The sequence below is a fragment of the Boleophthalmus pectinirostris genome, unplaced genomic scaffold (assembly GCF_026225935.1).
Source record: "Boleophthalmus pectinirostris isolate CB_2022bp ecotype Guang Dong unplaced genomic scaffold, ASM2622593v1 HiC_scaffold_2, whole genome shotgun sequence".
In the NCBI taxonomy this organism is placed as follows: Eukaryota; Metazoa; Chordata; class Actinopteri; order Gobiiformes; family Gobiidae; genus Boleophthalmus; species Boleophthalmus pectinirostris.
Window position 1 is genome coordinate 34,498,912 of NW_026571152.1, and position 12,920 is coordinate 34,511,831.

Here is a 12,920-nt window from a genome sequence, read left to right on the forward strand (position 1 = left end):
TTCTCATCGCTCTGAAACCCATGGATAGTTGTAAAATGTAAACAAATGCACTTACAGCCCCCGTCAGAACAGTAATAGTCAGGCTTCTGCTACTCTTCAACACTTTAACAGCCTGGAAACAACAAAACAAAACACTTTTAATTTAATTTCACTGTTAAAGTCACATTTACAAAAAAAAAAAACACCAGCTGCTTCTCGCATACCAATTTAGATTAATGACAGAGATAGTGATAGTGACAAACAAACACAGATTTAAATTACATGTTTTGAAGCGAACACGGGGCAAATACAATCAAATTGTTGTAAATACTGGAGGTGATGTTCCGTCTGGTTGCCGACATGACAACAGCTGCTAAAAATCATTTGTCTAATTTCTGCAGCTCAGTGGATTAATCTAAAAGTACATATTTACCTAATGAAACTACCAGCCAGACTGCTAACCAAACATTTACCTCTCTGTGATCCACACTGGTGAAGTCCACCCCGTTCACCTCCACAATCTGATCTCCAATCTGAAATAAAGAGACAAAAATACAGTGATTTTGTTTTATAACAGTCACTGGCGGCTCCGAGGTCCGCTGGGGTTATGAAAGTCAATTTCTCGTAATTTTTCCCAAAAGGCTTCCTGAAATATTTTAAGGCAGGGCAGGGAATAACCAGCTTTGAGGTCATTTTCAGTCTAGAAATATATATCTAACATACTTGACGTTTTTATTTCGAGTTTGTGCCAAGAGAGAAACGATAATACACATACTACACATACACTGTAAACAACAGAAAAGCACAATTCTCGAAAAGGAGTGAGAAGAAAAAAATAACCCCTGTTCATGACATAGTTTCAAAAATGATGTAGTTTCTTATGCACATATAGTAAAACCTACAAACTAATAATAATGATAAAGAAGGCACAGAAGTTTATCATTTATTTAAAGGTGCACTGTGTAACTTTTCTGGCAGAGGGCCCGCCACAAACCTGTTTCCATGGAGATATTATTGCTTTGTCTGAAAGGTCTTACAGTATGGCATTAAACTCATCTATGTTGCATTTATTCAATTACAGGTGTTTTGCTGCTAAAAATATTTTTTTAAAACAGTATTCCTACAGTGAGTGAGCTCGCCTCTCCGCAGATCTGACTTGTAACTTGGTCTAGAGGCATTGTTGGCTTGTCTCCATGAAAATAGATAGGTTTAATGACTGAGGGACATTCTAAACAAAGCAATAGCATTTCCATGAAGGCAAGACCCTCCACCAGAAAACTACACAGTGCACAACTTGTCTGGTGGGGGGTACACTACCTACTTGTCTCCATGCAGATGTTATTGTTTTGCCTGGAATGTTTCATGATATAACATTAAAAATATCCACCCAGCATTATTCAGCATTAATGTTAAAGTGACTATCAGTGTTGATGTTTTGTCTGGAAAAGGGAAAAGGGGGCAGATAACAAAGATTATAATAAAAGGTAACTAAAGATAATAAAGATGACTCTTCTTTCTGCTCCTTTTCATTCATTTCTTTGATGTTTGATGTTGTGACACTGTTAATGTCTTTTTATACTTTATGAATGAAATAAATAAACAAAATAATTATATTCAAGATGGGTGTTTCTATTGCTCAAAAATACAATAATTCCTTCTGTGAATACAACGATTCTCCACAGATCTACACTCTAATATAGCGTAGTGCTTTAACCTGCTTGTCTCCCTCGTGATAGATAGGTTTAATCTGTAGTGTGGAACATTCTAGTCAAAGCAATAACATCTCCATGGAGACAGGCAGTGCACTTTTAAAAGTGCACTAATTTATCTGGTGGAGGCTGTGCCAACTGCTCTCATGAAATGGTTCCACAGCATGATATCACCTAACTAGCTGTCATTTACCCAATTGTGGGAATTTCAGGAATATATTGTAATTTAAATGAGGTGTCTTATGAACATGGATGCCTGATTATCTCCCAGAAAGCTCTAAATAGGTTACATGACCAGCTTGAACCACATGCTTTGACAAAATTTTACAAAGATGAGTGGATCTGGAGCTGTGTTCTGTCTCCCTGATTTCAGAGGGTGTGATTGACAGGCGGATTAACCAATCAAAGAGACACATGCTCCCTTTGCGTTAAAAACAAACATGACTGCTTAGTGCTTACATGTAAAAAAATAAAGGAAAAAACTACCTTAAAGGTTGAGAAACTGAGTGAATTTTTTTTACAGAATCAACAATCAAAGCACCAAACTATTACTTATCTCAGGTAAAAGAAGTTACACGTTTTGTTCTGGATGGTTCAAGTATTTTTTGAGTAATGTTTTGCGCATTTAACAGACACGTGATACAAATTGGCGACTGTGGTTGGATCGTCTCAAGTTTGGACAAAGGATTTTCACCCTCTGCTGTCTGGTTCTACATTCTGTTCAAATCCAGACGGGACTGGGGCTGGTCAGGCAACTCTACAGGTGTTTTGGTGTGGGATTTTTGTCAAGGGAGACCAGACGTCCCTATTTACACGAGCCCTGTGTCCCCTGTCTCATCAGATAAATCTAAAACCATTTATTTGTCCCAGTTTTAAATAAGAAATGTGCATTTCTTATTTAAAAAATGTATTTTTGACCAATTTGATCCCTATTGACTATAAAGAGAGGCATAAATTATTGGTAATCTGTAAAATACAAAAAAGCTGCTTAAAAATGACCAAAACACAAAGAAAATGTGACTATACTGACTCACATGATAGTCATGAATGATCTCTGCATAGTAATTGTCCTTAATTATGCGCTCATTTCACAATTTTATAATTACGAACTGCCAAAAAAATGAAGATGTCCCAGTTTTTTATTCTGAAATTCTGGTCACCCTATTTTGGTTGAAAAGTCTATAGGAAAAATGAATGGGAATATTACTTCAGAAGCCAAGAGGGCAGGACAATTGAGCTTTGTTATTGATACTTTGCTGGAATCAAGCTGGGGGTGTTCTACATGTATTTCTATAGTGGAATATGTCTGTCCATGTAGGGCTGGGTATCATTAAGAAGTTGCCGATACAATACATACCTTGACACACAGGCCACGATACAGTGCACTTCTGATACGATACAATATTTTTCAAATCGATTCAATACGGTTCAAGAAAAAATAAAGGCTAAATCATGGCTGTGATACTAAAAGTCTTTGTTAAACCACTTCTTGTGCAAAGTAAATATGAAACACAAATATTTTAATCATAAAAACAGTGAAAATGTCAAATGTGTTCGCAGAAATGAGTTTCCTTCCACTAAACAAACAACAAAACTGAAGCGCTGTAACAAAATAATTGAGTAAAATATACTCCAAAAAAATACTCTTGATGATATATCAATACAAGAGTCCACAATATCGATACTGTTTGATCACATTAAATCATACAATATAATCGATATTTCAATATTTTTGCACACCCCTAGTTACCATGGTGACACAAAGCACAAACTGGCAAACATCAATAAAAAAAAAGTTCTAAGATTGTCTGAAAACTCATGAAAAAATACAAAATGGATTTAAACAGCACATTTTCAGGAGCCTTCGATCAAAATGAGCATTCATGGTTTTCTTAAAGAGTTTGATTTTCAACAAAAAGTGAGTAGAGTGACTGACTGTGACTGAAATTTTATGTGTGAGAGACTTGTTTAACAGGACAAATCCAGCTAAGTCAGTTCTTTCTGGTCAGACTGTGGTAAAATAAAGCTCTGATTAAAGTCTACTAAAGCCTCAGAAAGAGTAGTGCCTTCAGTTAGCATCACACCCCCAGTGAATACTGATGGTATACGCTGCAAAGTAACACAATAGCTTCATTTTTAGAACTAGAAAAATGCTCTAGTTACCTCAAGACCAACTTCTGCAGACAGTGACCCAGGTTTGACGTTGCTGATGTAGATGCCGGGCTTTTGGGTGGGTCCGCTGGAGATGCTGATGCCCATGCCCTTCGTGCCCACCAGACTCAGGAACACCTTCTTCTCCTTGATCTCCTTTCCTCCGATAGAAGCCAAACCTGCCAAACTGTTTTTCCTCTCCTGCACCAAACAAAAAAAGTCTTCAATACAAAAGGAGGGAGAGAGTTAAGAAAAGATGTTTTCTTTATATCTCACCCCAGATTCAGAGACAAACTGATCCACAAACTGCCACTTGAGAGGATCATCTGAGGAGCTAAAACAGACAAAACAGAATAGAGATCAGGATCAAATGTTTTAAAAGTAGCCATTATTGACAAAATCTGCCATATCTGCAAGCATTAGCCAAAACAAAGTTAAAGGGCCCATATTGTGCTATTTTGTGATCCTTTATAATGTTGTTTCCTCATCAAAAATTGTTGCATTCACACATATTTAGGCCAAATTCTTCTCTCAAACTGAAAACACTTTGTTCCACATTGTGATGTCATGTGGTAATACAAGAAGTGCTCCATTATGTTTCTACACTACACCTTTACTAGAATAATTTGGAAGATTTCAGACCTGGAACTGTCAATCTTTACTGAACTTTTTTTTTTTTTTTTTTTTTTTTTAGTAGTAGTTGTAGTTTTTTATTCTGTCATTTTGCAGCACTACAAAACAAAAACAAAACAAAACAGACTACAAACCCATGGATAACTAAAGGTAAAAAGTAGCTGTAAACATGGAAACTACCACTTCATGACATCACAAGGAGGAACAGAGTATTCTGAGCTTTGGAGAAGTAGACAAACTAATAAAAAAGATTATTCAGACATGTGTAAAAGAAACAAAACACAACTCCAGGTCTGTTTTTGATGAAGAAGCAACATTATATTATATCATTTTTGTGTAATATAGGATCTTTCACATGTACATAACCCAAATCAATAAAATGAGGAGTCACTGCCCTGGTAAACTAATGTAATAGAATACTTAAGAATACGTCTAAGTTTAGTACTTAGTATCTTAAAATCTCCATTAAAATGAGAAATGCACATACACAATACCAAGCTCAAAAGCTGCAGTAATGGGTCTGTGAAAGAATTTATGTGTTATTTAAATATTATGCATAAGCATTTGTGTGTTCATTTAAATTCCTTTATCTTTTGTGTGTGTGATTAAAGTTATCAACAATTGCTTTTTGGGTTTTTCCATATGTATGTCATATGTCCTAGTTCAAGAACTTCTGACTCTTTAAGCTAATCTACTGAGTCACCCATGAGAAGACAGCTAAGGGTTTTTCCCCTCATGTGGTTAGCATAAGTTTTTGGGAGAAAACTGACCAAATTGTTTATCACCTGGAGCCTGTAATCAAGTGTGAAATGGGAGGGTGGTTTAGCCTAAAGATTGTTAGCATGTGATCATTGTAAACGTTGTGTGATATAACATAATGTACTGTATTGTTATCTGTGAAATGACTGCAATAAATACTGCTGTTGGGAGAAGAGCTGGCAGAGTAGAGTAGGCTCAGCCAGTGGTATTGACAGCTCTGACAGCTCTCTCTCCCTTGCGCAAGTGATTACTTTTAACTGTCTCGTTTTGGTGTGTCTTTATTTAATGTAATTTGATGTCTTAGGGTAAATTCCCTGACAGGGTCCTTTATGTTTTTATTGGTACGGATGTGAGAATGTGTCTAATTTATTTATTCATTTTTACTGCTACAGATTTGCTTTGTTGAAGTTTCGTTGTATTTTGTGCAATGACAATAAATCGAAATCTAATGTAATCTTCATAAATAGTAAAGACCATTTACCTTTTCACAGGAATCATGCCAACATCTGCGAGGACAGAATATATAATGAGTTATACATTTTTACATTTAAGATAAGACATTTAAAACACTTTTAATTGAGATCTTGACTTACGCCTGACTTTAAGAGACACGATCTTCTTGGTCTTGATGAGGCTGATGACTTCTTCGTGGATACAGGAGGAAATGGAGTAACCGTTGATGCGAACAATCTCATCACCGACCTGAAAATCAGTGACAAACTGTTCAATACATGAGATAAACGATACATGTTTACAGTCAATACTTGAATGAATATGGATTAAATTACTCTAATTTATTGTCTAATACTGTAATACATGTCCGTGTAATCCTATTAACATAGTTATAGTTTAGTCGTTTATGATTGTTGTACATAATTCACGAATATGTTTAGACAGTGACTCTGATTTCATACTGAGGAACAAAAGACACAGATCTCCACCTTGTGGTTATATTAATTATTACATAGGTAGTTATGCATTTTTATAATTCTCTATTTTTGGTGTGACAATACCTGTTTCAAATCGAAATTGTAGCTTTACACAAATCAAGAAGCAATTTGCAAAGAAAAGTAAAAAAAAAATAAATGTAAAATTACACATTTTTCTGAGATTGTAAAAATTATTTCAACAAAATAAAGGTGTTTTCTAATATTTTTAATCGTCAAATAATAATTTTTATATACATTAGAGGAATTTTGGTCCAGTGTACCAAATGGCTACTAGGTAACAGTTATGGAACTAAAAAAAATCGCCATACTATATAAATTTGAAAATTTTTAGCAAAATCTTAATAATGATCTTAAGTGTGTTTAAATAAAATGAGTAGTCTCAGCTGTCATAGGCAAATTAACACTGATACTGAGTAAAAACTATAACAAAAAGAGCAGATACCTGAAGGCCAACATTAGCAGCCTGTCCGTCTTTTACAATCTGTGAAATATAAAGACCGCAGCCAAACTCCAGTCCTCCTCTCACACTCAGACCGAGACCATCGCGGTGAGTCCGGTCCAAACGCACCTCTTTCAGCTTCCTACACAAGTACAAAGAAAAGTATTACAGCATATTTTACAATCATGAGGATAAACATGTATGAAAGGTTTTGACAATTCTCTAATTTTTTGCCTGATTTAAATATAAATTATAATTTTACAACAATCAAGAAGTAGTTTGTGAACAAATGTAAAAACAAAAAACAAAAAAGAAAAAGTACAGGACGTGGAGAGTTTATTTTTTTGAGAGAATTCTATATTAATGCACTAGAGAGAATTCAGTTATGAAATTCCCTAGTGTGATGCCATGATTTCCAAACAGGAACAAAAATTTTAAACCTAAAATATTGCCAGATTGTGAAGTAATCGTAAAATTGGTGTACAATCTTAAATATAATGAGCTTAACTAAGAGTGGACAAAAATATTGAAATATCGATATATCGTATAGTTTAATGTGAAGATACAGTGTCAATATCGCGGGCTGCTGTATCAATACATCGCCAAGAGAATTTTTGGGTGTTTTTTACTCAATTATTTTGTTATAGCACTACAGTTTTGTTGCTTGTTTAGAGGAAGGAAACTCATTTATGCAACACTTTTGATATTTTTACAGTTTTTATGAGTAAAAGTGGTGTGTTTCATATGAACTTTGCACAAGAGTTGGTTTAACAAAGACTTTTAGTATCACAGCCATGATTTAGCTTTTATTTTTTATTAAACAGATTTGGAACGATTTGAAATATATATCGTATCAAACCAAAACTGCACTGTATCATCGAGATATGTATCGTACCATGGCCTATGTATCAAAGTATGTATAGTATCGGCAACTTCTTAATGATACCCAGCCGTAATCTTAATTGTGTTTTAGTAAAATGAGTGGTCCACCCTGTAATAGGCACTTTAAAGAGCAGGGTCAATTACAAAGTACTTTAAAGGGAATGCCTGAACCCACCTGGACCTCTTGGGGGTGAGCAGGTCGTACTCCACTTGGTGTTTCAGAGGGATGAGAGGTCGGATTGCATCAAACAAAGGCAGGCGCTTTGGTTCATTTATGACCAGCTTCAGATCACCCACCAGCACAGCCAAATCCATGGACCTGAGGAGTGAGATTAACACAGACATGTCATTTTAAATCGTCTGAAAAACACAATTCATTTCTCAATATTCAAAATCTTTAAACTCAAAACTAGTCTATGAACAGTTTGCTATGAGTTAACATTGTTACTTACACACGTGGTCCTTTATTCATTCAATCATTTTATTTATGTTAAAGGCACATGCAGAAGATTAAACTGGAATTGTGATGCTTTTTGTACACACATAAAAAACAAAACAAAAAGTTGTAAAAGAAAAAAAACAAGCATATTCCAAGACACACAGAAGGTGGTATGTGGAGGGGCTCCTGGGGCTAGACTAGTATACAGTTATTTATGTTTTATTATTCTTGTTTTGTTTTACATTTATAAACTCTTTTATTACCATACTACCTCTCCAAATTATTCCAGAACAGGTCCCCACTCACTAGACTCTAAAAAAATCACTTGGTCCGTTAAAAAGTGGACAAAACCCAGGTAGGTAGAACAATAGTTTGGATAAATTCACTTTGTGTATAAAATCTGTCCACCAGGTTTCTGCAGTAAATTATTGATGAGTGCAGTTCCAATCCTGTTCGTGGGATGAATATGAAAAGCCCTTTTGTTTACAACTGGCCAGGCCTGTCAGGAGCAGTGGAAACTGTGCTCAGCCAATGGGAACACGGCGCTCCAGCTTTGTACAAACATGAATAGACTTAGAGCAGCAGCCCCCTGCAATCCACAGGTTGTTATTACACTGTACAGGGAAGAGTTTAGGAGCAACCTGCAGTTATTGTGTTATAATCTGGTCCAATCTGTAGTCTATAAATATATAAAATGTATGATAATAGTGGGTAACACTTTATTATTAGCCTGTTTACACCTCCAAAACTCAAAATGCTTTGTTCCATCTTGTGATGTCATGAAGTGGTAGTTTTCAAGTTAACAGCTCCTTTTATATTTAGTTCAGTAAAAATTGGAAAATCCAGGAAATCATCCAAATGACTCTATTGAAGATGTATGGAGTTCAAAAACACAGTGGAGCACTTCCTGTATTATTACCACATGACATCATAAGGTGGAACAGAGTGTTTACGGTTTGAGAGAAATCTAAGTATGCAGGTTTGTGTGTTAAAACATGTGTGAATGAAACAAAACATAACTCCAGGTCTGTTTCTGATGAGGAAACTTTATAACATAGATAAGAAAATTGTGTAATATTGCTGATTTGTTTGTCAAACAATGAAACATCCAAATAAAATTAAACATCCAACATTAATTTTATGAAAGTCACGACTATTAAATACAGTCATAATATTAATGGCTTTTGTTATGATGTAATATCAACAGCCAGTGTCAAAGTATCCAAGGAAACTCAAACTACAACACTGGTTAACGCAGAGTTTCCCATTAATGCATAAGACTATAGTGGCCCGCCATAGTCTAAAATTCTCCCACATAGTCTAAAAACAATCTGGATTATATAAGCATAACAAAATTAGACTTTGTTACTCATTGTAGACAGGTAGGTAGGTTCTTAATTGATCCCAAAGGAAATTCAAGTTCAGCAGCAACATAAAAACAAAACCACCAACATAGAAAAAATGTAAAGTTGGCAGACCATCCTCTTGTATTATTTTAAAACCTTATAAATATATAAAAGAAAAAAAAAGACTGCTTAAAGATTAAATATAGGCAGTAAGTGATGTTAATACTCCTCAAATTTGAATAGAGAAGTATAATTATTCACATAAAAATGACTTGTGCCACCATAATCTTAACCAAATCTACGGGAAATGTAATGTTGTCATGATACTCACTGGTGGTACATGCGGAGAACATCATAGAGATAATCCTTCTCTGCTTCATTCTCTATTAGAAGCTCCACCTGCAAAACAATACACCTTTACAACACCAGAATACATAAACAAAATTACAAAAATCCAGTTTGTTAAGATATTATCCCACAAACAAACCTGATGGCAGCTGAGATGAAGAAGTAAAGTTTTGAGAAAGCGCTTGGGCCAATCACTGATGTAACACATGTTCAGATAATGTGAGCTAACACCACTATAAAACTGTGCACATATGAAAGATGCAAAGCTCCTACAGCTAAAGATGACTAAATAATGGCCCCGCCTTCAGACTAAAGGGAATAATGGCTGAGGAGAGGCTGGAGGGAGGTCAGTCGTATCATCTTACAAGATACTCAAGCACAGGTGAGCAGAAACGCTACAGGAACAGGAAGTTACAGAAGAAAGACTATTTTATATTTAGGCCTGTCATCAGTGGTGGAAGGTAATGAAGTACAAAAGTAAAAGTACAATCCAAATTTTAGGTATCTGTTCTTTATTTTTCCAGTGGATACTTTTTACTTTACTTTTCTTCAGTACATTTGAGAGCAGGTATCTGTACTTTCTACTCCACTACATTTTAAATCTGGACTGAAAAGTAAAAAGTACTTTTCTTTATCATTTGAGACCTGCTGAAATGGCTGAGAGTTAATTTAATTTTTAGCACATTTAATTTGAGTTTCCGTCTCAACTTTGAGCAAACCAGATACACGAAACCACAAAAACGTCTAGAAAAGAAATAAGAAATCAACAAAATTACTTAAAATCAGCTAAATTATTTTTCTAAATCACTACATTTCATCCTTTAATTGTTCTAAAAATCTCTAAAAGAGTATAAAGTAACAGTTTTTAAGTACATTTTTAAACAGGCACTTTAATATTTTACTTGAGTAGATTTTTTCATGTGAGACTTCTACTTTTACTTGAGTAACTTCTTGTCCCTATATCTGTACTTTCACTAACCAAATTGAGTACTTCATCTACCAAAAATTACTATATCACCTTCCACTGTTTCCAATTAATACCCCCATAAATGGATTTTCATCCCATAGTCTAAAAACGAACAAAACGTAACGTAAAAAACAAACGTAATGCTTATAATCGTGTTAACCTGAACATATTGCGGTAACCATTCATTTGATATTGTATTGTGCATGCAACCTTTTGGTTGGGGGTCCATCACCTGCTTGTTTCTATGGATATGTCATTCCTTTGCCTGGAATGTTCCACAGTATGACATTAAATAACTCAACCTTTTTTGTGATGTCATGTGGTAATTCAGGTAGTGCTCTCCTGTGTTTTTAAACTCCATACAATTTCAGCCTTGAAATCACCATTGAATAGGGATGTAACAATATCCAAATCTCTCTGTACAATATTTTCACAATATGTATCTCATGGTACAATATTTATTGCTATATTTTGTGGATACTAACAAAGCACTACTTTTTCTTCTTCAAATGCCTTGACAAGACTTAGCCTAAAAAACAAAGATTTAAAAGTGCTTAGAATTGTTATTTCTTCATGTAGTCTGCACTTAAATGGAGTAAGGGATCATGGTCTATGTAGTTCCGTCTGTATTTTTTAGGTATTGCTGTACCATAACTCTTAATCTAAGCAAAGAGACTTGTACTTTAGTATATTGTGATGGGCTACGATATCATCGTGAGACCTTTGACAATATAATATAAAGATATTTCGGTTATTGTTACATCCCTACTATTGAACAAAGGATAAAAGGAGCTGTTAACTGCTACATGACATCACAAGGTGGAACAGAGCATTTTGAGCTTTGAGATGTAGACAGACTAATAAAGCAGGATTACTCAAACATGTGTGAATGAAACAAAACACAGAACTCTGAGGATGTTTTTGAAGTGGCAGCAACATCCCAACATGACTTAAAGCTCACAAGAGTCAATTTCATGTAATATAGGACGTGCGTGATAAAAGGTAGTGACGCTACATTGCAGATTGGATGCAACGTCTTTTTATGGCTGTCATAAAATCTCAGTCATCTCCAAACATGAACCTTGGCACCATAAACCCACACGTCTAGAGAACATTGGACAGGAAGATAAAACAATTATGAAGTGCACCATATCTTTTAAATGCTTCACTTCCTCCTCTGAATTAAGGGTGGGGTAGTTAAGTCCTGTATCATTCTTAAAGCGCCTTCTGATCTATGTTATAATGTTGATTCCTCATTGCAAACATACCAGGAGTTGTGTTTTGTTTCATTCACACATGTTTCACACAAAAACCCTGCATATTTAGGCTAGAATTCTTCTCTCAAACAGAAAACAACTCACTAGAATCTCAATAATTGGAGGAACAAGGTGAAGCAGAGCATTTTGAGCTCCGGAGATGTAGACACACTAATAATAAAGGGTTACTCAAACATGTTAAATTAAACAAAACACAACTCAAGGTATGTTTTTGATGCGGTAACAAGGCTTCAAGCTCACAAGAGTCTATCACGCATAACATAGGACCTTTAATTACAGCAACAAATGAAATGAAATGCTTAATCTATTCCGCTCAGCTGCACTTTCATACCCAGAATACATTATGCCTAATTGCCTTTGTGAGGGTCTGAGTGTAATATGGGACAGGCAGGGGATGGGGTATGTTGGTGTGCAGTGCAGATGGCGTTCTGTTGTCCCTATGTTCTTTGGCTCAAGTTCCCAGCTATTTTAATTAACATTGTTTCATTTATTTGTTCTGTATACAGCAAATAACACCAAAATTAAAAATATAAAGTTAATATGAAGGAGTACATGACACTATAATAAGGTTTAAAATAACATTATGTAATACTGGACTAATATTAGATCATTATATGTTAGTCTAAAGGTTGGTTCATGTTTTATAACGGTCTTAAAGTTGTAGTATCACAATTTAAAAAAAAAAAATTTATTATGGGGTAGCCCGAGCAATGTTCAGGTTGCCGGGGCCTTTCAGTGCGCATCACCTGTTAGCTTCTTCGGATAATTTTAAAGATCGAAAAACTCTAGGATACAAAAATAATGATTTGATTAATAAATGTCTTACCTTGTGCCTAAATTCCCGGGCGACTTTTCGCTCCATGGTTTAATAAAAACAGCCAAAACAGCGATGTGAAAAGACAACGCCAGTGAAGTTTGACAGCACCGAACCGACGTCAAATAAACACGTGTGCACACTATATCCGGTTACTCCTTTCACAATAAGAGTAGATATGCCTTTAATTTGAAATGAAAGTGCCTATGACAGGTTGGATCACAAAT

General features: G+C 35.1%; 1 protein-coding gene across 2 annotated transcripts in view; it reads right to left on the minus strand.

Moving 5' to 3' along the window:
• Positions 1-12,831, minus strand: part of ush1c (Usher syndrome 1C) — a 37,544-nt gene extending 24,713 nt beyond the window's left edge. For both annotated transcript variants that reach the window (XM_020931149.2, XM_055155824.1), the window contains exons 1-10: positions 12,706-12,831; positions 9,619-9,686; positions 7,678-7,821; positions 6,624-6,762; positions 5,825-5,933; positions 5,713-5,737; positions 4,116-4,173; positions 3,852-4,040; positions 453-512; positions 56-112 (exon numbers count right to left, since the gene is read on the minus strand). In XM_020931149.2, coding sequence (XP_020786808.1) covers positions 56-112; positions 453-512; positions 3,852-4,040; positions 4,116-4,173; positions 5,713-5,737; positions 5,825-5,933; positions 6,624-6,762; positions 7,678-7,821; positions 9,619-9,686; positions 12,706-12,741 — 885 coding nt within the window. In that variant the 5' untranslated portion in view covers positions 12,742-12,831. The remainder of the gene's footprint in view (positions 1-55; positions 113-452; positions 513-3,851; positions 4,041-4,115; positions 4,174-5,712; positions 5,738-5,824; positions 5,934-6,623; positions 6,763-7,677; positions 7,822-9,618; positions 9,687-12,705) is intronic.
• Between the last annotated feature and the right edge of the window lie 89 nt (positions 12,832-12,920).